Below are 25,745 nucleotides of genomic sequence, written 5' to 3' on the forward strand. Positions count from 1 at the left end.
GAAAGTATGGAGTTCCCACATCTGATGACATTAATTTGTCACAGCTAACGTTACGTTCGAAACAGAATTTGAAGCACGTGTTCGGCAGCACAGCAGCAGCACGTCCATGGCTACAACCAGCGACAGAAAGGGACACATTCCTCCGTCACAAACGTACCCTTGTTCTCCCGTTTGATTTCTCATTTCCTCCGATGCTTGCTACGTTTATGTGGCCCTGTTGTTGTTCTCCACCAGACACCATTTTCGCCACGCTCGTGTGACGGCATGCCAACTTTGATGACGTAGTTCACTTGCTATTGAGAAAGGCCGCCGTAGGCAGACAGGGCTCTCAAGAGAAGACAGGCTATGTGCACACTGTCCACAAAATGAGGTGGAAATTGAGCTGCACTTCCTTACCTCCTGCCAAATGTATGACCATATTAGAGACACATATTTCCCACAGATTACACAGATCCACAAAGAATTCGAAAACAAACCCAATTTTGATAAACTCCCATATCTACTGGGTGAAATACCACAGTGTACAATCACAGCAGCAAGACGTGTGACTTGTTGCCACAATAAAAGGGCAACCAGTGAAGTGAACAAACACTATTGTAAATACAACCCATATTTATGTTTATTTATTTTCCCCTTTAACTATTTGCACATCGTTACAACACTGCATTAGGACATAATATGACTTTTGAACTGTGTAATGTTTACTTGTAATTGTTATTGTTTATTTCACTTTCATTTATTATCTACTCACTTGCTTTGGAAATGTTAACATATGTTTCACATGCCAATAAAGCCCTTAAATAGGGCAGAGGCAGCACACGCAGACCTATCTCAGAAAATGCCTAGAGGCAGAGATAGGATGAAGGAAGTTCTAGGCAGTATAGCACTACTGAGCTCACAGTTTTCTTCTTCTTAGCAAACACTTGAACAGCTTTGGGATAGGCTACATCTAGCGCCCTATCATCCAGCCTCTTTCTAAATTGTGTCCTCTTGTAAAAGGGTACATTTAATAGGAGTATCTTTTAAAATCCTCTTTATCTTAATCTGGAAGCACCTTTCATATACAGCATTGTATTCTTCATGATCACCTTTTTTTCTTTGGCATCAGAATTTTTACTTGCAGTACAGCACTTTTGTATCTCCCATTCATGATATGGCCTGAAAGGCTTCCTGTTCATTTGGATAAAGAGAGGCTGCAGCCTTATTGGTAGGGCTGGCCATTTGGATGGGAGCCAAACAAGAGTATAAACTGCTTATTTGGAGCACCGATTGGTTCACTGTAGTTTAGAAGAGAAAGTTGTCACCAGCTTTTTTTTACTGTTTCACATTCCGTATAATCATGAATTAGTCAAAGGTTTTCTTAATGTAGGATCAACTGGATTAATTAGCCTGTAATAATATATAATAATAATAATAATAATAATAAATAATATAATAATATAATACGAATAATAATAATATAATAATAATATATAATAATATAATAATATATAATAATATAATAATATAATATAATAATATAATAATATAATAATATATGCCATTTAGCTGACGCTTTTATCCAAAGCGACTTACAGTCATGTGTGCATACATTCTACGTAATGCAATTCATTCTAATTTGCTATGTTATAACTAGTGTGATTACAGTGTTATTACACAAGTCCCTAATATTCCATTAGGGTGTTTTCTTGTAAAATGTTACAGACATTGACTTCACTTCATGCGCTACACATGAAAAAAAATCCTTCAAGAGCAGCAAACCAAGAAAAAGTCTTACCTGGGGGCGGCCCGTCAGAAAGTCCAGGACCCAGTTGCATAGGGTGTCCTGACCCAGGGTCTCGAGCTTAATGACCAGTTTTGAGGGTACTATTGTGTTAAATGCTGAGCTGTAATCGATGAACAGCATTCTTACATAGGTATTCCTCTTGTCCAGATGGGTTAGGGCAGTGTGCAGTGTAACTGCAATGGCGTCGTCTGTGGACCTATTGGGGAGGTAAGGAAATTGGAGTGGGTCTAGGGTGTCAGGTAGGGTGGAGGTGATATGGTCCCTGACTAGTCTCTCATTGCACTTCATATTAGGCCTACTAATATCACTGATACAATACATCATCTGTTTTCCTTTTCTTTGGGTTGTCGAAATAGAATAGTGGACTCACAATTGGTCAATCTGTAATAGCCTAGTTATGACCATCGGCATTATTTGTTAGATATTCCAATAATGTATCTGTCTGAAACTAAATTGCACTAATTGAACCCAACTTCAGTGATGTTCATGGAAATGCCTTTCCCTTAACATGACTCCAACTGCATCACATTTGGGACCGGCTGTAAACCACCTTTGGTCTGCTTGGGTTCTCAAGAGCTATAATATGTTGTTGTCTTAGGTCTCTTTATGTTGTGTTGTGGTTTCTCTAGGCAAGTCATTTAAGAACAAATTCTTATTTACAATGACGGCCTACCAAAAGGCAGTCTCTCTTGTCATTTTTATTTTTAATCCCAGCCCCTGTCCCCGCATGAAGTCTTTTGCCTTTTGGTAGGCCATCATTGTAAATAAGAATTTGTTAAATAAAGATGAAATAAAATAAAAATGTAAAAGAGCTACATCATGCTAAGTAATGCTGGGGAAAAGTTGTAAAAACAATGTCCATAGCTTCAAGAACTTGTTATGCTATATGGGCATGCCATTTTATTTTGTCCATAGTAATTAGAGAAACTATTTAGTCTGCAGACCAGTAACTGCATTGTCACCTCTCATAGGGGTTTTGGTAGCTGTTCCACGCGTTTAGGTCAGAGTATTGGGTCAGAGCAATGACTGTATAATTATGAATGGGTCAGAGGGAGTTTACAGCGATAGGGCGGAACTGGCGTTCCAGAAACAGACTGAATTGAAAGAGGACGGGAGAGAATCCCAGCATAAACACTGTGAAATATTGAACATATTCCTACTCTCATTCAAAGAAAAGGCCTTTCCAATTTTCCGATGATATCAAGGGTGCGGTCGCTTTCAGTGTAGTTGTTTTCGTGGTGCTCCTTGAGCTTCCCTCACATTTTTCCCCACCGTATTTGTCACGGAGGGAGGCGGTGGAAAGCACGGCCGCCATCTTTGGGATCTGCCTGTAGTACGAGATTCGACAATCTGGGCCCCCGTTAGTCCAAGGCAAGGGTGGAGATTTTTTGCCAACTCTACACAGCCAATCTAAATCAACAAATCGGTTGACAACTTTGAAAAACATCAGAAATCAGTGTAAGGAAAATATAATCGAGGAAAAAACACACGTCCAGTACTCTTCCTGTCCACAATTGGTTCAACCACACGACATTCTCTGCTCGGCTCAAACCAGCCAGGCCCGTCGGAAGGGTGAGTTTAAACTGGCTAGCAGCAGCTAATGATAGCTAGCATCACATTTTTAACGGGTTAAAATGTGAATGATACGGTGGTAAACAGTACTTGCAACGTAGCCCTAAAATACACGTATACCTACAACACTTGTCATATCACCATGTATTGCTTGCACACCACGTAAGAAACTAAGTTGGCTTCTATGGCTAGCTAACGTTACTAGTAACATCGTTAGCTAACAGTAGTACTAGTTAGCTGCTTCACGTTTTCTTGGCTGCATCGACCGAACTACTCGAATGGGGTGTAGGTAACTAGCTACCGGTAACTTTCCAGTTTGTTGACATTAGTAAAGCAATTACATAGCTTGCTACTAAAGTTGGCAGCATTGTCTCGTAGTAATGTTACATGTTTTGGAGAGTTCTGACAGAACTTCGAGCAATGTCCTGGCTATAGCTAGCTAGGTATGTGTTAGCTATGCCACTACTAGCATTTGCTGGGCAGCTTGCCAGTGAGCGTCTAGGGACGTTTCTCAATGATGAGTTTGCCTTGAACGCCATTCGCCCATTTACAATCTTGCTACTGTACTGTCACATTAACTAGGGTACATATTAGGTGTATGTTGCATCTATTGCAAAGATCAGAAGGTAAACAATAGTGTGTTTTGTTATGTCATCTGTTTCTTTGATCCACACAAAATTGGTTTACAAATGCTGGGTGTTCCAGTCCTTGTGCAATAGGTACACATCATTAATATGAACAGAACACTACTAAATGCATTTTAATAAACCTACAAGTGCACAAGCCTGGCTATTATTATTTTAAATAATGAGACAGCACTTGGCAAAAGTTTGCATTCCCATCTAGCTGCTAATTACCCTAGTTTGGACCCCTCTATGATTGGATTTGTTAGCTGTGACATTCATATGCCCCAATCCGTTAACGTTGGCCTAAAAGGCTCCATGAATGCTGGAAGGCACATTAAATATGATGTCCTCCTTGCATATTGATTAATAATAATTATTTCCCTGGTTCAGTTTGTGTGTGTGTTGGGGGGGTTGGTCAATTAAGTGGGTGCCACTTCACCGTGTGAACTGAAATGAGTTGGCTATGTGTTCATACTAATTTCATTTGTTTATGGGGCTCTTATATAATCATGAAAACAAAGGGGTTGGGTCAATTCAGTTTTCAAATCAGGAAGTTAATTGAATATTGCTAATTGTTTTCTACTATGAGGATTTATCAATTCATGAATTGCATTTCAATTCACTTCAAAAACAGTGTCCTGGATACTCCAGAGAGAGAGACACAAATGGGTCCCAGGGATAGGCAATAAGGATGGCCATGTTTGTATCCACAGCCTTGCATTGTGAATACATGAGATGATTGATTAGCCCATCACAGACCACATTACACTTACACATATAATACAATAGTTTCCCCCTCTAAGAGCTCCAAAGCAACACCATTGCTAGGGCTGTATAGGCTACGATAGAATAGTCTTACTGCCTGAAACAATTCCCAGCAGGGCCTATAGCTGAGCGAACAGGAAATGCTGAGAAATGCAGTGCAGTGACAGCATGCAGAGGGAATTCCATCCCTCCAGCTTTGTTGTCCTGTCCGGTTGTATTCTTGCAGTCTCTCTCTTTCGCCCTCTCTCTCTGTCTCTCTCTCTCTCTGTGTCTGTCTGTCTTGCACGTCGAAGTGTATCATTAAATGTATCAGTTACCATTGCTGTCACTGCTCTCACATGCACCCTGTCGTTCAAAACGTCATCATCATGAGAGATAGGCTACAACAACAATGCTCATTCATGAACAACAATGTAGTAAACAACAATGGCAATAAAGCCACAGTCCCATGCCGTTAATGAGACTTTATTTCAGGGCTGTGGCTGCATCTGTACAACAGGGTAGTGAGTGAGTCGTCCAGTGGGACAAAGGATGTCTGCCTGCTGTGCCTGAGGGACTGGAGTCCGGCTGTGCTGTTCCTCCCAGGCTGAGAAGGAAAGGAACAGTCTTGTGACTCTGGCGTCAGAGGGAGAGTGTTGCTCAGTATGTCTGTGTGCAACTGATCATCTGAGCTGGCTGGGCACAGTCAACCTTCCTCAGATAACTAGTTAGCTATCAACAATTACATCATGTTTAAGAGCCAGAGATAAGTTACATGTTTATTGAGGCATACAGACAGTGACATATTGTGTTACTGCCAGAAATGTTTTTGAATTGCAAAATTGGCACTGTAGCTGTAAATTGGCACTGTAGCCTAGTCAATTTTCTGGTGTTGTCGAGGAGTGGCTATGTTACACAGGCAGCTATGAACCATAGGAGCAACATGTTACTACCACACTTGTTGGTCTTCCTCTGGCAATGTTGGAATAGGCCTAGTAAAAACATTTTTTTTTTTAGGATGGAAAATACCCCCTAAATATATATTTGAATCAATTGACTGAGGAAATGTCTGTCTTGACCATACAGGTCTATCAACTAGCCAGTTTTATGTTATGGATGGTATGGTGCATAGCTCATATCATCCATTCCTTAGTCACCTACTGTGTTGTAATGTTGGGTTTTCTTTGTGTGAGGTTATCAGCTGCAGGACTATTTTATTTGTTTCCCCCTTACATCTGTCTGTCTGCATACCTCTGTCTATCAGCCAGGACACAGCCCACTGGCTTTCTTACAGTAGTTGCTGTTTCTATGGAAACAGGAGACTGTGGTCTCTTCCTACTTCGTTTGCCGGAATGGACCGAGAGCTATAACTGGCCACTCTCCAGAGCTCAGCCTGACGTCACTGGCCAGTGTGCCCATCCCTCGCTCCTATTATTAGGCTTTCCTGTGGCAGCCAGGGATGCTCAGAGGGCCATGATCCTACAGTAATGGGCTGGACATGGCAGGCACACTAGTTTCTTTCTCATCCTCTGCCTAAAGCAGCCCATGGCGTGCGTCATATCCAAGGGAGAGAACACTGGACTGAGCCAAAAAAGTTGGAAGCACAGCACTGGTGTTATTTCTCTCTCAAACCAATGATGACACAACAAAATTTTTACACCTGAGGAAACCTTTGAGACCGAAGACTGCACACAACTCTGCCACTCGAGGGTTTCTCCTTTAGAGGTCGACCTATTATGATTTTTCAATGCCGATACCGATTATTGGAGGACCAAAAAAAGCCGATACTGATTAATCGGCCAATTAAAAAAAATAAAAAAAATGTATTTGTAATAATGACAATTACAACTACTGAATGAACACTTATTTTAACTTAATATAATACAGGGGCGGCAGGGTAGCCTAGTGGTTAGAGCGTTGGACTAACCGGAAGGTTGCAAGATTGAATCCCCCGAGCTGACAAGGTAAAAATCTGTCGTTCTGCCCCTGAACAGGCAGTTAACCCACTGTTCCTAGGCCACCATTGAAAATAAGAATGTGTTCTTAACTGACTTGCCTAGTTAAATAAAGATTAAATACGGGTGTAAAAAAAATATATTAAAAAATAGGCCAAATTGGTGTCCAAAAATACAGATTTCCAATTGTTATGAAAACTTGAAATCGGCCCCGATTAATCGGCCATTCCGATTAATCGGTCGACCTCTAGTCTCTTAAAATAATAATGACATGAACCATGTTTCCATATACAGTTTTTATGCGAGTAAAGTCATACCATATATATATATATATATATATATATATATATTATTTTTACGACAGCTGTGATGGGAACAGGAGGTTTCTGTCACGTTCTGACCTTTATTTTCTGTGTTTTGTGTTTAGTTAGTATGGTCAGGGCGTGAGTTGGGTGGGTAGTCTATGTTTGTTTTTCTATGTTTTGGTTATTTCGATGTTTCGGCCTAGTATGGTTCTCAATCAGAGGCAGGTGTCATTAGTTGTCTCTGATTGAGAATCATACTTAGGTGGCCTGGGTTTCACTGTGTGTTTGTGGGTGATTGTTTCCTGTCTCTGTGTGTGCACCAGATAGGACTGTAATTTGAGTTTTCACATTTTTTGTTTTGTTAGTTTGTTCATGTGTACCTGATAGCATTAAAGAGTACCATGGAAAATTACCACGCCGCGTATTGGTCCTCTGATCCGTTTCGCCTCTCCTCTTCGGAAGAAGAGGAGGAAACTCGTTACAGAATCACCCACCACAATCGGACCAAGCGGCGTGGTAAAGGACAGCGACGACAGCAGCAGCAGCATCAACAACAGAGGCCACCATCACAGGACTCCTGGACATGGGAGCAGATACTGAACGGAGAGGGACCCTGGACACGGGCTGGGGAAAATCGCAGCCCCAAAGCAGAGCTGGAGGCAGCGAAAGCTGATCGGCGGCAATATGAGGAGCCAGCACGGCAGTGCGACAGGTACGAGAGGCAGCCCCAATTTTTTTTTTGGGGGGGGGCACACGAGGTGTGGTACTAAGCCAGGTAGCAGACCTGAGCTCACTCCTCGTGCTTATTATGAGCAGCGCATTACTGGTCAGGCACCGTGTTATGCGGTTGAGCGCACGGTGTCGCCAGTGCGTGTCCATAGCCCGGTGCGCTATAGGGCAGCCCCCCGAGAGTGCCATGCGAGTGTGGGCATTGAGCCAGGGCGTATGGTGCCTGCTCAGCGGGTCTGGTCGCCGGTACGCAGTCTTGGTCCAGGTTATCCTGCGCCGGCTCTGCGTGCTGTGTCTCCGGGCGCTGGGAGGGTGCAGTGCGTCCTCTGCCTGCGCTCCGCTCGTACCGGGCAACTGTGGGAGTGGAGCCTAGGGGAGAGGTGCGTGTAGTAAGCACTAGATCTCCCGTGCTTACCCACAGCCCGGTTCAACCTGTGCCTGCACTCTTGAGGGTCCGGGCTCGAGTAGTTGTCCAGCCTGGGGAAGTGGTGCCAAGGTTGCGCACCAGAGCTCCAGTGCTCCCCACAGCCCGGTCTTTCAGGCTCCTCCTAACACCAAGCCTCCTGAAAGTCTCCCCAGCCTGGTAGTTCCTGTGGCAGCCCCACGCACCAGGCTGTCTCTCAGTCTCCTCCCTGCAGGTGCTCCCGCCTGTCCGGCGCCGCTGCCGGAGCGTTCCGCCTGTCCGGCGCCGCTGCCGGAGCCTCCCGCCTGTCCGGCGCCGCTGCCGGAGCCTCCCGCCTGTCCCGGCGCCGCTGCCGGAGCCTCCCGCCTGTCCGGAGCCTCCCGCCTGTCCGGCGCCGCTGCCGGAGCCTCCCGCCTGTCCGGCGCCACTGCCGGAGCCTCCCGCCTGTCCGGCGCCGCTGCCGGAGCCTCCCGCCTGTCCGGCGCCGCTGCTGGAGCGTCCCGCCTGTCCGGCGCCGCTGCCTCCTGTAGCAGCTCCACGCACCAGGCTGTCTCTCTGTCTCCTCTCTGCAGGTGCTCCCGCCTGTCCGGCGCCGCTGCCGGAGCCTCCCGCCTGTCCGGCGCCGCTGCCGGAGCCTCCCGCCTGTCCGGCGCCGCTGCCGGAGCCTCCCGCCTGTCCGGCGCCGCTGCCGGAGCCTCCCGCCTGTCCGGAGCCTCCCGCCTGTCCGGCGCCGCTGCCGGAGCCTCTCGCCTGTCCGGCGCCGCTGCCGGAGCCTCCCGCCTGTCCGGCGCTGCTGCCGGAGCCTCCCGCCTGTCCGGCGCTGCTGCCGGAGCCTCCCGCCTGTCCGGCGCCGCTGCCGGAGCCTCCCGCCTGTCCGGCGCCGCTGCCGGAGCCTCCCGCCTGTCCGGAGCCTCCCGCCTGTCCGGAGCCTCCCGCCTGTCCGGCGCCGCTGCCGGAGCCTCTCGCCTGTCCGGCGCCGCTGCCGGAGCCTCCCGCCTGTCCGGAGCCTCCCGCCTGTCCGGCGCCGCTGCCGGAGCCTCTCGCCTGTCCGGGCGCCGCTGCCGGAGCCTCCCGCCTGTCCGGCGCCGCTGCCGGAGCCTCCCGCCTGTCCGGAGCCTCCCGCCTGTCCGGCGCCGCTGCCGGAGCCTCCCGCCTGTCCGGCGCCACTGCCGGAGCCTCCCGCCTGTCCGGCGCCGCTGCCGGAGCCTCCCGCCTGTCCGGCGCCGCTGCCGGAGCGTCCCGCCTGTCCGGCGCCGCTGCCGGAGCGTCCCGCCTGTCCGGCGCCACTGCCGGAGCCTCCAGCCTGTCCGGCGCCGCTGCCGGAGCGTCCCGCCTGTCCGGCGCCGCTGCCGGAGCCCCTCAGCCCAGAGGCGCCAGAGCCCCTCAGCCCAGAGGCGCCAGAGCCCCTCAGCCCAGAGGCGCCGGAGCCCCTGCCCCTCTGTCCAGAGCTTCTGCCCCTCTGTCCCGAGCTGCCCCTCTGTCCAGTGGGGTCATTGAGAGGGGTTGCCATGGTTCCTGTGGGCACAGAACCAGATGGTATGAACATCTTGGGCCTGGTTCTCTTTGCCATGGTGTTCGGTGTGGCACTGAGGAAGCTGGGAGAAGAGGGGAGGAGCTCATACGCTTCTTCAACGCTTTCAATGAAGCCACCATGGTGCTGGTGTCCTGGATCATGTGGTACGTCCCGTTCGGCATCATGTTCCTGGTGGGAAGTAAGATAGTGGAGATGGAGGATGTGGTTCTGTTAATAAGGCGGACAAAGACAATCGTGAAGTGGGGTCCGCGTCCCGCGCCAGAACCGCCACCGCGGACAGACGCCCACCCAGACCCTCCCCTATAGGTCAAGGTTTTGCGGCCGGAGTCCGCACCTTTGGGGGTACTGTCACGTTCTGACCTTTATTTTCTGTGTTTTGTGTTTAGTTAGTATGGTCAGGGCGTGAGTTGGGTGGGTAGTCTATGTTTGTTTTTCTATGTTTTGGTTATTTCGATGTTTCGGCCTAGTATGGTTCTCAATCAGAGGCAGGTGTCATTAGTTGTCTCTGATTGAGAATCATACTTAGGTGGCCTGGGTTTCACTGTGTGTTTGTGGGTGATTGTTTCCTGTCTCTGTGTGTGCACCAGATAGGACTGTAATTTGAGTTTTCACATTTTTTGTTTTGTTAGTTTGTTCATGTGTACCTGATAGCATTAAAGAGTACCATGGAAAATTACCACGCCGCGTATTGGTCCTCTGATCCGTTTCGCCTCTCCTCTTCGGAAGAAGAGGAGGAAACTCGTTACAGTTTCGGTACAATTTTATAAATGCAGACAATTTGTTTGTTTGACATGATGGAATCTTTTTGTGTCTGTAAAATATATTATGTGAGAGATGATGGTGGAAACTGTCACGCCTTGGTCTTATTATTTTGTGTTTTCTTTATTTATTTGGTCAGGCCAGGGTGTGACATGGGTTATTGTGGTGTGTTTTTGTCTTGGGGTTTTGTGGGGTGTCTACGTAGTCTATGGCTGCCTGAGGCGGTTCTCAATCAGAGTCAGGTGATTATCGTTGTCTCTGATTGGGAACCATATTTAGGCAGCCATATTCTGTGAGAGTTTGGTGGGTGATTGTTCCTGTCTTTGTGTTTGCACCAGATAGGGCTGTTTCGGTTTTCGTTATTTCATTTAGTTATTTTTGTAGTTTCTGTATGTATAGTTTTTCATTCATTAAAATATCATGAATCATCATCACGCTGCATTTTGGTCCGATCCTTGTTCTACCTCTTCGTCAGAGGAGGAGATAGAAGAGAGCCGTTACAGAAACACCCACCACAACAGGACCAAGTGGCGTGGTAACAGGCAACAGCAGCAGCAGGAGCAGCGCGACAAGAATTTCTGGACTTGGGAGGAAATCCTCGACGGGAGAGGACCCTGGGCTAAACCAGGGGAGTGTAGCCGCACCACGGTGCAGCGAGAGAAGGACTGGACATGGGAGGACGAACTGGATGGTGAAGGATCTTGGGCTCAGCCTGGAGAATATCGCCGCCCCAAGGAAGAACTGGAGGCGGAAGCGGAGAGGCGCTGGTATGAGGAGGCAGCACGGCGACACGGATGGAAGCCTGCGAGTCAGCCCTAAAAAATTATTGGGAGGGGGCTCACAGGGAGTATGGCTATGCCAGATAGGAGACCTGCACAAACTCCCTGTGCTTACCGGGGGGCTAGAGAGACCGGGCAGGCACCGTGTTATGCTATGGAGCGCATGGTGTCTCCAGTGCGGGTGCATAGCCCGGTGCGGTTCATACCAGCTCTTCGTATTGGCCGGGCTTGAGTGGGCATCGAGCCAGGTAAGGTTGGGCAGGCTTGGTGCTCAAGAGCTCCAGTGCGCCTGCACGGTCCGGTCTATCCAGAGCCACCTCCACACACCAGTCCTCCAGTGGCAACTCCCCGCACCAGGCTTCCTGTGCGTGTTCTCGGTTCAGTTCCACCAGTGCCAGCACCACGCATCAGGCCTACAGTGCGCCTCGCCTCTCCAGCGCTGTCGGGAGTCTCCCGCCTGTCTAGCTCTATCAGAGCCTTCCTCCTCTACAGCGCTGCCGGAGTCTCCCGCCTGGTCATCGCTGCCAGAGCCTTCCTCCTCTACAGCGCTGCTGGAGTCTCCTACCTGTTCAGTGCAGCCAGAGCTGCCAGCATGCATGGAGCAGCCAGAGCTGCCAGCCTGCATGGAGCAACCAGAGCTGCCAGCCTGCATGGAGCAGCCAGAGCTGCCAGCCTGCATGGAGCAGCCAGAGCTGCCAGGTTACATGGAGCAGCAGAGCTGCCAGTCTGCATGGAGCAGCCAGAGCTGCCAGTCTGCATGGAGCAGCCAGAGCTGCCAGTCTGCATGGAGCAGCCAGAGCAGCTAGATCCGCCAGTCAGCCAGACTCTTCCAGATCTGCCAGTCAGCCAGAATCTTCCAGATCTGCCAGTCAGCCAGACTCTTCCAGATCTGCCAGTCAACCAGACTCTTCCAGATCTGCCAGTCAACCAGACTCTTCCAGATCTGCCAGTCAATCAGACTCTTCCAGATCTGCCAGTCAACCAGACTCTTCCAGATCTGCCAGTCAACCAGACTCTTCCAGATCTGCCAGTCAACCAGACTCTTCCAGATCTGCCAGTCAACCAGACTCTTCCAGATCTGCCAGTCAACCAGACTCTTCCAGATCTGCCAGTCAACCAGACTCTTCCAGATCTGCCAGTCAACCAGACTCTTCCAGATCTGCCAGTCAACCAGACTCTTCCAGATCCGCCAGCCAGCCAGGATTTGCCGGAGCCAACTACCTGCCTGAGCTTCCTCTCAGTGCTGAGCTTCCTCTCAGTGCTGGGCTTCCCCTCAGTCCCGAGCTGCCCCTCAGTCACGAGCTGCCCCTCAGTCCAGTGGGGTTCTGGGTGAGGACTACTAGGCCATGGTCGGTGGCGAGGGTGGACTATCCCAGGACGCGAGGGGGAGGAACTGAGACATTTATGGAGATGGGTCCACGTCCCGAGCCGGAGCCGCCACCATGGACAGACGCCCACCCGGACCCTCCCTATGGTTTTGATGTGCGTCCGGGAGTCCGCACCTTAGGGTGGTGGTTCTGTCACGCCTTGGTCTTAGTATTTTGTTTTTTATTTATTTATTTGGTCAGGCCAGGGTGTGACATGGGTTATTGTGGTGTGTTTTTGTCTTGGGGTTTTGTGGGGTGTCTACGTAGTCTATGGCTGCCTGAGGCGGTTCTCAATCAGTCAGGTGATTATCGTTGTCTCTGATTGGGAACCATATTTAGGCAGCTATATTCTGTGAGTGTTTGGTGGGTGATTGTTCCTGTCTTTGTGTTTGCACCAGATAGGGCTGTTTCGGTTTTCATTATTTCATTTCGTTATTTTTGTAGTTTCTGTATGTATAGTTTTTCCTTCATTAAAATATCATGAATCATCATCACGCTGCATTTTGGTCCGATCCTTGTTCTACCTCTTCGTCAGAGGAGGAGATAGAAGAGAGCCGTTACAGAAACACCTTTTTAAGGACAATATTAACCATCATATCGAAGTAATCTTGGAGTTGAGCGATATGGTGTCGAGTCGTAGTTTTTATTAGGCTACAGATGAAACAATGTATGAACTTCACAGGGTCGTGAGAGTGCACAATGATCTTGATGCTCCTTTCCAATAAGTATCGAGGGTCTGATTCTGGTGACATGAGGACCGATGCATGACTGCAGTTTGACTAATAAATATTCTTGCTTGTATCCCCAATAATCTCATGTAGACTAGCCTACCGCGCTGTATCTGCGAGCTGTTGGTTTAAACACAAGTGACAAGACCAGAGTAACAAAATTGGTAGAGTTGAAAATGCGATGGAAACACATTCAACTTTAGATTTTTATTCGGTAGACGAAAACATAAGCAAAAAAAGTACATTTTGTGTGCAATATGTCATCACGCACTGATTTTTATCCTCAATAAGTCAGTTTGATGGAGATACCACTGGTGGGAAAATGCATATATTTTCTTTATGCAGATTTAAGAATATTCACATGAAAATCTGTCGCCAATTGGATGGAAGCCTAGCTAGAGACAGTGTTTTTTTTTTTCTCTTTTTTTTTTACAGAATAGTGCCTCTTTAGTTATCATGGTTACATGGCCCGATACTGACTGTGCAGGAAAAGGTTTGAAGGAGGCTTATTCTGAGCTTAGGGCTGCCCCGTCCCCCATGTAGGCTTTTCAGCATTAGTTAATCAGTATTAAAAGTCCTATTCTCACTCTCTGTCCTCTCCATCCCCCCAGGTGTGTACACGTATGAGACCACTGTCCTGCAGATGAACCGTCGGTGGGGGCTGTCACGTCACTGTCGCATATCCAGATAATCCCTGGCCGCGGCGGTGGCGGCACTGGCACGTCCCCCCCTCAGCATGCCCAACACTAGTCGGGCGGGGAGCCTGAAAGACCCCGATGTTGCTGAGCTCTTCTTCAAGGAGGACCCTGAGAAACTGTTCTCAGACCTGCGAGAGATCGGACATGGCAGCTTCGGTGCAGTCTACTTTGTGAGTACTTGGACCCGCCACTCTGTGCTCAGTAACAGAGCTGGACTTACATTCAGAACTGTTTATGATATAGGGCAGGGTGTTGACTGTATTTTTCTTCAGGCACGAGATGTGCGGACCACTGAGGTGGTGGCCATCAAGAAGATGTCGTACAGTGGAAAACAATCCAACGAGGTAAGAGACTGACTGTGCACCAAATGCCGTTGATGTTACATCAAACGGTTATAACCAGTGTTGTACGGTATACCGGTACTTTGGTAATATCACTGCACCAAAACGTTATGATACCTCAATTTAGAATACCGTAGTGCTGTTTCATGTGATACTACTAGTCCAATGATATCCACTTCACTTTCAAGCACATATCACATGTTGCAGCTGTAATCAGCCATCCACATCCCCTACCAGCCCTGTCACCTGCTTCTCTCCATGTACATCTATTCCTCTGTCAGGATTTTCAAATAGAATTTAGCCGTGATGGTGAGCGGGGATGCAGACCCAGACCCTGATGAGTCTCCTGTTGTTAGCAGTGTTGTTAGCAGTGTGCTAAGCGAGAAATTTTGGCACATTATATAATTTCATTGCATGTTTTGACCAAGAGCACACAGACCAGTCTGAGTAGTCTTTGCAAGTTCACTGTCATGCAGCCTCTGAGTGTCAGGGAGGGGAGTGGAGCAGCGCTTTGCCCCAGGCATGGTTGCAGCTTTACAGCAACGAATACGGCTTGTTTCTAGCCTAAACAGTTAAAAAATATCACCCATATTTCCAGTTTTTCTTTCTTTCAGGATTCACGCGCATTTTAAATGATTAAATAAACCATGTCGCTGTCTGTTGTTAACTAATCCTGGGTTTCTAATTATTGGTTTGATAACGAACAACGTTGTTCAGTAATGTTACCTAGCTAGCTAACAACCTGGTAACTTGACTAGGTTTAAGCAAATTTGATTGGCACAGGAAGAAAGGGAAAGGGTCTGCTACTCATGAGGTGTGCTTCAAAGGTAGGATTCATATAGGCCTAGTGTAAGAATAAACTATATCAACAATCTATTTCTTTCTGGTGCTCCTTAAATTCTGTTTGGTGCCTAAAGCTTTAAAAGTTGGGAGCAGTGTGTTTGGGAGAGGGAGAGAGTGGTGTGTGTTTTGTTTGGGCTCCAAGTGGCGCAGTGGTCTATGGCACTGTATCTCAGTGCTAGAGGCATCACTACAGACACCCTGTTTCGAATCCAGGCTGTATCACAACCGGACGTGATTTGGAGTCCCGCACAATTGGCCCAGCGTCGTCCGGGTTTGGCCATGTAGGCCGTCATTGTAAATAAGAATTTGTTCTTAACTGACTTTCCTAGTTAAAATAAAGGTTAAATAAAACAATTACAAGAGTAAGGGAGAGAGAGAGCGAGAGAGTGTGTGTGTTTATGAGAGCGAGGGAGACTGAGGAAGGGAGAGAGAGTGTGTGTCTGTGTTAACCGATGCAGTGTTTCCCCCTTACTGACACAGTGACATGCAGATCATTATGCAGTGTTTCCCCCTTACTGACATAGTTACATGCAGATCATTATGCAGTGTTTTCCCCTTACTGACACAGTGACCTGCAGATCATTATGCAGTGTTTTCCCCTTACTGACACAATAACAAGCAGATCATTATGCAGTGTTTTCCCCTTACTGACACAGTGACCTGCAGATCATTATGCAGTGTATTCCCCTTACTGACACAATAACAAGCAGATCATTATGCAGTGTTTTCCCCTTACTGACACAATAACAAGCAGATCATTATGCAGTGTTTTCCCCTTACTGACACAGTGACCTGCAGATCATTATGCAGTGCTTTCTCCTTACTGACACAGTGACATGCAGATCATTATGCAGTGTTTTCCCCTTACTGACACAGTGACCTGCAGATCATTATGCAGTGTTTTCCCCTTACTGACACAGTGACCTGCAGATCATTATGCAGTGTTTTCCCCTTACTGACACAGTGACATGCAGATCATTATGCAGTGTTTTCTCCTTACTGACACAGTGACATGCAGATCATTATGCAGTGTATTCCCCTTACTGACACAGTGACCTGCAGATCATTATGCAGTGTTTTCCCCTTACTGACATAGTGACATGCAGATCATTATGCAGTGTATTCCCCTTACTGACACAATAACAAGCAGATCATTATGCAGTGTTTTCCCCTTACTGACACAATAACAAGCAGATCATTATGCAGTGTTTTCCCCTTACTGACACAATAACAAGCAGATCATTATGCAGTGTTTTCCCCTTACTGACACAATAACAAGCAGATCATTATGCAGTGTATTCCCCTTACTGACACAATAACAAGCAGATCATTATGCAGTGTTTTCCCCTTACTGACACAATAACAAGCAGATCATTATGCAGTGTTTTCCCCTTACTGACACAATAACAAGCAGATCATTATGCAGTGTATTCCCCTTACTGACACAATAACAAGCAGATCATTATGCAGTGTTTTCCCCTTACTGACACAATAACAAGCAGATCATTATGCAGTGTATTCCCCTTACTGACACAATAACAAGCAGATCATTATGCAGTGTATTCCCCTTACTGACACAATAACAAGCAGATCATTATGCAGTGTTTTCTCCTTACTGACACAGTGACCTGCAGATCATTATGCAGTGTTTTCCCCTTACTGACACAGTGACCTGCAGATCATTATGCAGTGTTTTCTCCTTACTGACACAGTGACATGCAGATCATTATGCAGTGTTTTCCCCTTACTGACACAGTGACCTGCAGATCATTATGCATTTGTATTCCTTCCTCCAGACAAATCACAGGTAGGCCTTTTTTAAATATGAGCAAATCAGCCAGTCTATGCAGTATTATATTATACACTGAACGTGTGACATTAAATTCAATATGTGTTGTATTGAGTAGAAGTGTGCATTTCAGTGAAAACGTGAACAAGGGGCTGGGGTACAGGGGGAAACGGGATGCTAGGCCACAGATTGTTTTCTCCACATGGTATCGTCACAACACTAGTTATAACACAACAGATTCAGCCAAAAATGTCACACTTGTTATCAGTTACCAGGTTAAGCTTACTTTGTTACAGCACCTTTCATAATTCTAGTTTTGTTAGTTAGCATTTCTCACTTACTTGCAAATAGCATTATTTTTTCTAAAAAATACACAGTTGGCTCAAAAATATGTAAATCAGATAATTGTGTGACAATGTAGGCATGGAGTACAAACAATATGATCTATTAATCCCATGACATTTGATTTGATCAGTGGTGTGATGACACAACGTGTTCTCCAGGATACGGTTGCCTCGTTTTAAAGGTTACCCAACTTCAATGAGTTGAGACAGTGCAGGGCTGTTACAGATGTTTTGTTTGTTGTCTCTATTGGTTTACAGTGAAAAGGCTCAATAGCATCTAATCTAACAAGGCCTATTCCTTCAAGATCCTTTCCTCATTGAGTTTGGAGCTTTAGGCCTATATTTTCTCTACATTTTGGTCTTCAAGGGGATTTGTTGTGTTTCTCAGCAGTTAAAACATCTAGCTTATTTGCTTAAAGTAGTGGAATTGCAAATCAGTGGCCTGTTCCCTGAAGCGCAGTCTAAAAACAGTTGATAATCAGATTTGAATCTGACAAAATGACTGGATTGGGTAATTCATTAACTCAAAGAAGTAGAGTGGAACTCAAAGGGAAGTAACTAAAGTTCCATGTAGAACACATAGTTCCAGCCTGCATCTCTGTCCTTATTGTTTAAAGTGGCAATCTGCAGTTGCTAGATCCATTTTTGGACTTATAAATGAATGATATACCTATTGATTCTTGAAGAATATAACTTTTATAAATACTTAATGAGCTTAGTTTAACTGTCGTACCCCATCAGAACCCCAAATATAACCTTGTTTTACTCCAGTATTTGTAAGCATCGTAATTGTAAACAAACTGTATAGCGTCAAAACATTCTTAAAACTATAAATGTGATATCTTGGATGGTCAGTACATTTCTCCAGGCGCATCCCTCAGCTTTTTACCAAAACAAGAGGATGGGATTGGCCCTTTTAGAGCTTGTTACGCAAGCATGATGTAATCGTTCCACTGTTTTACCTTACAGAAATGGCAAGACATAATCAAGGAGGTGAAGTTTCTGCAGAGAATACAGCACCCAAACAGCATAGAGTATAAGGGATGCTATCTGCGAGAGCACACTGCCTGGGTAAGAGTGTTATCTGAATGGAAAATATAAACAATAGGTCAAAATGCTATTGTGAATACTCTGAAACAGGTACATTAGTTAACCCTGTACAACACTCTCTCTTTCTGTCTCTGTAGCTGGTGATGGAATACTGTCTAGGCTCTGCCTCTGATGTCCTGGAAGGTAAGATGGGAGTTTTTATGACACAGTCATGACTTATAAGATGAGTTCTTCTTTGTGGTTTTCACCATGATTTGCAGCACTCTCATCACCTCTATCTCTACATATTCTGTAGTTCACAAGAAACCTCTACAAGAAATGGAAATAGCAGCGATTACCCACGGTGCTCTACAGGGGTTGGCTTACCTTCATTCCCACAACATGATTCACCGGTGAGTAGTGCTAGTAGCTGTATATGTGGATGTGCTAGACTGACTTCTTTGTGCCCTTAGGGGGGAGTGTGCCTGTGCCAGTGGAACAAAGCTCTCATGCCATAATTGCTATCCTCTGTTTGTCTGTCTGACAGAGATATTAAGGCAGGGAACGTCTTGCTGACAGAACCTGGCCAGGTGAAACTTGCAGATTTTGGTTCTGCCTCCATTGTCTCTCCAGCCAACTCTTTTGTGGGGACGCCATATTGGTGAGTGGCAGAATTCCAATGTACAAGAAAAATGGATGGTGTTTGAAACATGGGGAAGAATTCTGAAATGGGGCACCCTCTATAGTCTCATTCAATATTTTCCATCAAATCAAAAGCGGTGTAACGGTCATTAAAATGGGTATGTTTCCTCAGGATGGCCCCAGAGGTAATCCTGGCTATGGACGAGGGTCAATATGATGGGAAGATTGACATCTGGTCTCTGGGGATAACTTGCATTGAATTAGGTAAACTCTTTAGTCCATGTACTCTGCTCTGGTTCAACTCTAGCTCTCCTGTTGTTTTAATGTTCTCCTTTGTTCATTCCATATCTCAAACCAATATCTGGCCAGTAAAGAAAGTATACCTATTTTTCATTTTTTCATACTGGTTGAAATAATACATGTGCAAGGTTTTGTCTGTCTTCCTAGTTCTTCTCCTCCCCACTGTCCTCCTTGTTATGTTTGGCTGTTAGTGGATCCTGGTAACCTATTGTTTTCTCTGATCTTTTTTTCTAGCTGAGAGAAAACCTCCACTGTTCAATATGAATGCGATGAGTGCCTTGTATCACATAGCGCAGAATGAAAGCCCCACACTGCAGTCAAGTGAATGGTACGTCATGTAGCTTCATCAGAGTTGATTCTTTTAGGAGAAGGAATTTGTCCGCTTTTAAAGTGTGTCATGGTGAGAACGAAACTAACTCTTCCCTCTTTTCCCCCATCTCTCACTTCAGGACGGATTACTTCCGAAACTTTGTAGATTCTTGCCTTCAGAAATTCCCCCAAGACAGGCCCAACTCTGAGGAACTTTTAAATGTAAGACCTCCGATATACACTACATGAACAAAAGTATCTGGACACCTGCTCGTCAATCAAATCAAATCAAATTTTACACATGGTTAGCAGATGTTAATGCGAGTGTAGCGAAATGCTTGTGCTTCTAGTTCCGACAGTTTAGTAATAACCAACAAGTAATCTAACTAACAATTCCAAAACTACTGTCTTATACACAGTGTAAGGGGATAAATAATATGTACATAAGGATATATGAATGAGTGATGGTACAGAGCAGCATAGGCAAGATACAGTAGATGGTATCGAGTACAGTATATACATATGAGATGAGTATGTAAACAAAGGGGCATAGTTAAAGTGGCTAGTGATACATGTATTACATAAGGATGCAGTCGATGATATAGAGTACAGTATATACGTATGCATATGAGATGAATAATGTAGGGTAAGTAACATTATATAAGGTTGCATTGTTTAAAGTGGCTAGTGATATATTTATATCATTTCCCATCAATTCCCATTATTAAAGTGGCTGGAGTTGAGTCAGTGTCAGTGTGTTGGCAGCAGCCACTCAATGTTAGTGGTGGCTGTTTAACAAAACAGAACAGAAGCTGTTTTTCAGTCTCTTGGTCCCAGCTTTGATGCACCTGTACTGACCTCGCCTTCTGGATGATAGCGGGGTGAACAGGCAGTGGCTCAGGTGGTTGATGTCCTTGATGATCTTTATGGACTTCCTGTAACATCGGGTGGTGTAGGTGTCCTGGAGGGCAGGTAGTTTGCCCCCGGTGATGCGTTGTGCAGACCTCACTACCCTCTGGAGAGCCTTACGGTTGTGGGCGGAGAAGTTGCCGTACCAGGCGGTGATACAGCCCGCCAGGATGCTCTCGATTGTGCATCTGTAGATGTTTGTGAGTGCTTTTGGTGACAAGACGAATTTCTTCAGCCTCCTGAGGTTGAAGAGGCGCTGCTGCGCCTTCTTCACGATGCTGTCTGTGTGAGTGGACCAATTCAGTTTGTCTGTGATGTGTATGCCGAGGAACTTAAAACTTGCCGTCTCGTCGTTGTTGGTAATCAGACCTACCACTGTTGTGTCGTCCGCAAACTTGATGATTGAGTTGGAGGCGTGCGTGGCTACGCAATCGTGGGTGAATAGGGAGTACAGGAGAGGGCTCAGAACGCACCCTTGTGGGGCCCCAGTGTTGAGGATCAGCGGGGTGCAGATGTTGTTGCCTACCCTCACCACCTGGGGGCATTAAAAATCATGGGCATTACTATGGAGTTGGTCCCCCCTTTGCTGCTTTAACAGCCTGCACTCCTCAGAGAAGACTTTCAACTAGATGTTGGAACATCGCTGCAGGGACTTGCTTCTATTCAGCCACAAGAGAATTAGTGAGGTTGGCCACTGATGTTGGGCGATTAGGCCTGGCTTGCAGTCGGTATTCCAATTCATCCCAAAGGTGTTTGATGGGGTTGAAGTTAGGGCTCTGTGTAGGCCAGTCAAGTACTTCCACACCGATCTCGACAAACCATTTCTGTATGGACCTCGCATTGTGCACAGGGGCATTGTCATGCTGAAACAGGTAACGGCCTTACCCAAATTGTTTCCACAAAGTTGGAAGCACAGAAGGGTCTAGAATGTCATTGTATGCTGTAGCGTTAAGATTTCCCTTCGTTGGAACTAAGGAACCTAGCCCAAACAATTATACCTCCTCCACCAGACTTTACAGTTGGCACTATGCATTGGGGCTGGTAGCGTTCTCCTGGCATCTGCCAAACCCAGATTTGTCAGTCGGACTGACAAAGAAAGCGTTTCCACTGCTCCAGAGTCCAATGGCAGTGAGCTTTACGCCACTTCAGCCGACGCTTGGCATTGCATATGGGGGATGTTGGGTTTGTGTGCAGCTGTTTGACCATGGAAACACATTTCATGAAGCTACCAATGAACAGTTATCGTGCTGACGTTGCTGCCAGAGGCAGTTTAGAACTCGGTATTGAGTGTTGCAACCGATGACAGACCATTTTTACTCGCTAGTCCTGGCAGTCCCGTTATGTGAGCTTGTGTGGCTTACCACTTCGCGGTTGAGTTGTTGTTGCTTCTAGATGTTTCCACTTCACAATACCTGCACTTATAGTTGACCGGAGCTGCTCTAGCAGGGCAGACATTTTACGAACTGACTTGTTGGAAAGGTAGCAACAGTTGGTGCCATGTTGAAAGTCACTGAGCTCTTCAGTGAGGCCATTCTATTGCCAATGTTTGTCTATGAATATTGCATGGCTGTGTGCTCGATTTTATACACCTGTCAGCAACGAGTGTCTGAAATGGCAAAATCCACTCATTTGAAGGGGTGTCCGCATACTTTTGTTTATACAGTGCATTCGGAAACTATTCAGACCCCATGACGTTTTACGTTACGTTACAGCCTTATTCTGAAATAGATTCAATTGTTTTTTTTCCCCTCATCAGTCTATATACAATACCCCATAATGACGAAGTGAAAACTGTTTTTTTCACGCCATTTTTACTAACATACAAAATTAAAAACAAATCAAATCAAAGTTTATCAAATCAAAGTTTATTTGTCACGTGCGCTGAATAGACCTTACAGGGAAATGCTTACTTACAGGCTTTAACCATTCATGCAAAAAAAGTATTCGGTGAACATTTACATTTAAGTCATTTAGCAGACGCTCTTATCCAGAGCGACTTACAAATTGGTGCATTCACCTTATGACATCCAGTAAAAAGACAGGCTCTATACAGTAGTGAGGCTATAAAAGTAGTGAGGCTACATACAGACACCGGTTAGTCAGGCTGATTGAGGTAGTATGTACATGTAGATATGGTTAAAGGGACTATGCATATTTGATGAACAGAGTTTAGCAGTTGCGTAAAAGAGGGGTTGGTGGGTGGGACACAATGCAGATAGCCCGGTTTGCCACTGTGCAGGAGCACTGGTTGGTCGGCCCAATTGAGGTAGTATGTACATGAATATATAGTTAAAGTGACTATGCATATATGATAAACTGAGAGTAGCAGCAGTGTAAAAAGAGGGGTTGGGGGTGGAACACAATGCAAATAGTCCGGGTTACCTGTTCAGGAGTCTTATGGCTTGGGGGTAAAAACTGTTGAAGCCTTTTTGTCCTAGACTTGGCACTCCGGTACCGCTTGCCATGCGGTAGTAGAGAGAACAGTCTATGGCTGGGGTCTTTGACAATTCTTAGGGCCTTCCTCTGTCACCGCCTGGTGTAGAGGTCCTGGATGGCAGGCAGCTTAGCCCCAGTGATGTACTGGGCCGTACGCATTACCCTCTGTAGTGCCTTGCGGTCAGAGGTCGAGCAGTTGCCGTACCAGGCAGTGATGCAACCGGTCAGGATGCTCTCGATGTTGCAGCTGTAGAAGAAGATCTTAGGACCCATGCCAAATCTTTTTAGTTTCCTGAGGGGGAATAGGCTTTGTCGTGCCCTCTTCACGACTGTCTTGGCGTGTTTGGACCATTCTAGTTTGTTGTTGATGTGGACACCACGGAACTTGAAGCTCTCAACCTGCTCTACTACAGCCCCATCGATGAGAATGGAGGCGTGCTCGGTCCTCCTTTTCCTGTAGTCCACAATAATCTCCTTAGTCTTGGTTACGTTGAGGGAGAGGTTGTTATTCTGTCACCACCTGGCCAGGTCTGACTTCCTCCCTATAGGCTGTCTCGTCGTTGTCGGTGATCAGTCCTACTACTGTTGTGTCGTCTGCAAACTTAATGATGGTGTTGGAGTCGTGCCTGGGTGAACAGGGAGTACAGGAGGGGACTGAGGGAACTGCGCACGCAGCCCTGGGGAGCTCCAGTGTTGAGGATCGGCGTGGCAGATGTGTTGCTACCTACCCTCACCACCTGGGGGCGGCCCGTCAGGAAGTCCAGGATCCAGTTGCAGAGGCAGGCGTTTAGTCCCAGGATCCTTAGCTTAGTGATGAGCTTTGAGGGTACTATGGTGTTGAACGCTGAGCTGTAGTCAATGAACAGCATTCTCACGTAAGTGTTCCTTTTGTCCAGGTGGGAAAGGGCAGTGTGGAGTGCAATAGAGATGGCATCATCTGTGGATCTGTTTGGGTGGTATGCAAATTGCAGTGGGTCTAGGGTTTCTGGGATAATGGTGTTGATGTGAGCCATTACCAACCTTTCAAAGCACTTCATGGCTACGGAGGTGAGTGCTATGGGTCTGTAGTCATTTAGGCAGGTTGCCTTTGTGTTCTTGGGCACAGGGACTATGGAGGTTTGCTTGAAACATGTTGATATTACAGACTTAATCAGGGACATGTTGAAAATGTCAGTGAAGACACCTGCCAGTTGGTCAGCACATGTCCGGAGCACACGTCCTGGTAATCCGTCTGGCCCTGCAGCCATGTGTATGTTGACCTGTTTATTAAAGGTCTTACTCACGTCAGCTACGGAGAGCGTGATCACAGAGTCGCCTGGAACAGCTGATGCTCTTATGCATGCCTCAGTGTTGCTTGCCTCGAAGCGAGCATAGAAGTGATTTAGCTCGTCTGGTAGGCTCGTGTCACTGGGCAGCTCGTGGCTGTGCTTCCCTTTTGTAGTCTGTAATATTTAGACCCTTTGCTTTGAGTCTAGAAACTGAACTCGGGTGCATTTCCATTAAACTCGGGTGCAGGTAGCCTAGTGGTTAGAGCATCGGACCAGTAACGAAAGGTTGCTAGATTGAATCCCCGAGCTGACAAGGTAAGAATCTGTCGTTCTGCCCCTGAACAAGGCAGTTAACCCACTGTTCCTAGGCCGTCATTGTAAATAAGAAATTGTTCTTAACTGACTTGCCTAGTTAAATATAGGTTAAAAAAAATGTAAATCATTTATCCTTGATGTTACTACAACTTGATTTGTCCCCAAGAACTGAATGGTCACTATGACAGAGCTCCAGAATTCCTCTTTGGAGATAGGAGAACATTCCAGAAGTACAACCATCTCTGCATCACTCCACCAATCAGGCCTTTATGTTAGAGTGCCCAGATGGAAACCACTCCTCAATAAAATGACACTCCTCAGGCACATGACAGCCCGCTGACCATGAGAAACAAGATTCTCTGTTCTGATGAAACCAAAATTGAACTTTGGCCTGAATTCCAAGCGTTACTTCTAGAGGAAACCTGGCACCATCCCTACGGTGAAGCATGGTGGTGGCAGCATCATGCTGTGGGGATGTTTGGAAAGATGAACGGAGCAAAGTGCAGAGATTTTTGGTGAAAACCTGCTCCAGAGCGCTCAGGACCTCAGACTGGGGCGAAGGTTCACCTTCCAACAGGACAACGACCCTAAGAACACAGCCAAGACAACGCAGGAGTGACTTCGGGACACGTCTCTGAATGTCCTTGAGTGGTTCAGCTAGAGCCTGGACTTGAACCCGATTGAACATCTCTGGAGAGACCTGAAAATAGCTGTGCATCAACACCATTCAGCCAACCTGGCAGAGCTTGAGAGGCTCTGCAGAGAAGAATGAGAGAAACTCCCAAAATACAGGTGTGCCAAGCTTGTCGTGTAATACCCAAGTTGACTCAAGGCTGTAATAGCTTCCAAAGCTGCTTCACCAAAGCACTCTGCATAAACGGTCTGAATTCTTATGTAAATGCAATGTTTTATTTTTTAATACATTTGCGAAAATATCTTACCCTGTTTTTTCTTTGTCATTATGGGGCTTTGTGTGTAGATTGATGAGAAAAAATATATTTAATAAATTTTATACCTAGGATAGGGTAAGTAAGGGTAAGTAATCCTTCTCACCCCCCCCTTCCCCCCCCCAAAAAAAAGATTTAGATGCAAGTGGCTGTTCCACTGGATGTCATAAGGTGAATGCACCAATTTGTAAGTCGCTCTGGATAAGAGCGTCTGCTAAATGACTTAAATGTTAAATGTAAATGTAAAATTTTAGAATAATGCTGTAATGTAACACAATGTGGGAAAGC

General features: G+C 46.4%; 1 protein-coding gene across 1 annotated transcript in view; it reads left to right on the forward strand.

Moving 5' to 3' along the window:
- The first annotated feature begins 2,778 nt into the window (after positions 1 to 2,778).
- LOC118371706 (serine/threonine-protein kinase TAO1) overlaps positions 2,779 to 25,745 on the forward strand; it is a 37,792-nt gene continuing 14,825 nt past the window's right edge. Inside the window, exons 1-10 of the mRNA XM_052467630.1 lie at positions 2,779 to 3,358; positions 13,899 to 14,155; positions 14,258 to 14,329; positions 18,272 to 18,373; positions 18,490 to 18,535; positions 18,648 to 18,744; positions 18,879 to 18,992; positions 19,146 to 19,237; positions 19,508 to 19,601; positions 19,723 to 19,804. Coding sequence (XP_052323590.1) covers positions 14,024 to 14,155; positions 14,258 to 14,329; positions 18,272 to 18,373; positions 18,490 to 18,535; positions 18,648 to 18,744; positions 18,879 to 18,992; positions 19,146 to 19,237; positions 19,508 to 19,601; positions 19,723 to 19,804 — 831 coding nt within the window. The 5' untranslated portion in view covers positions 2,779 to 3,358; positions 13,899 to 14,023. The remainder of the gene's footprint in view (positions 3,359 to 13,898; positions 14,156 to 14,257; positions 14,330 to 18,271; positions 18,374 to 18,489; positions 18,536 to 18,647; positions 18,745 to 18,878; positions 18,993 to 19,145; positions 19,238 to 19,507; positions 19,602 to 19,722; positions 19,805 to 25,745) is intronic.

This window comes from Oncorhynchus keta, chromosome 18 (assembly GCF_023373465.1).
Source record: "Oncorhynchus keta strain PuntledgeMale-10-30-2019 chromosome 18, Oket_V2, whole genome shotgun sequence".
Taxonomy (NCBI): domain Eukaryota; kingdom Metazoa; phylum Chordata; class Actinopteri; order Salmoniformes; family Salmonidae; genus Oncorhynchus; species Oncorhynchus keta.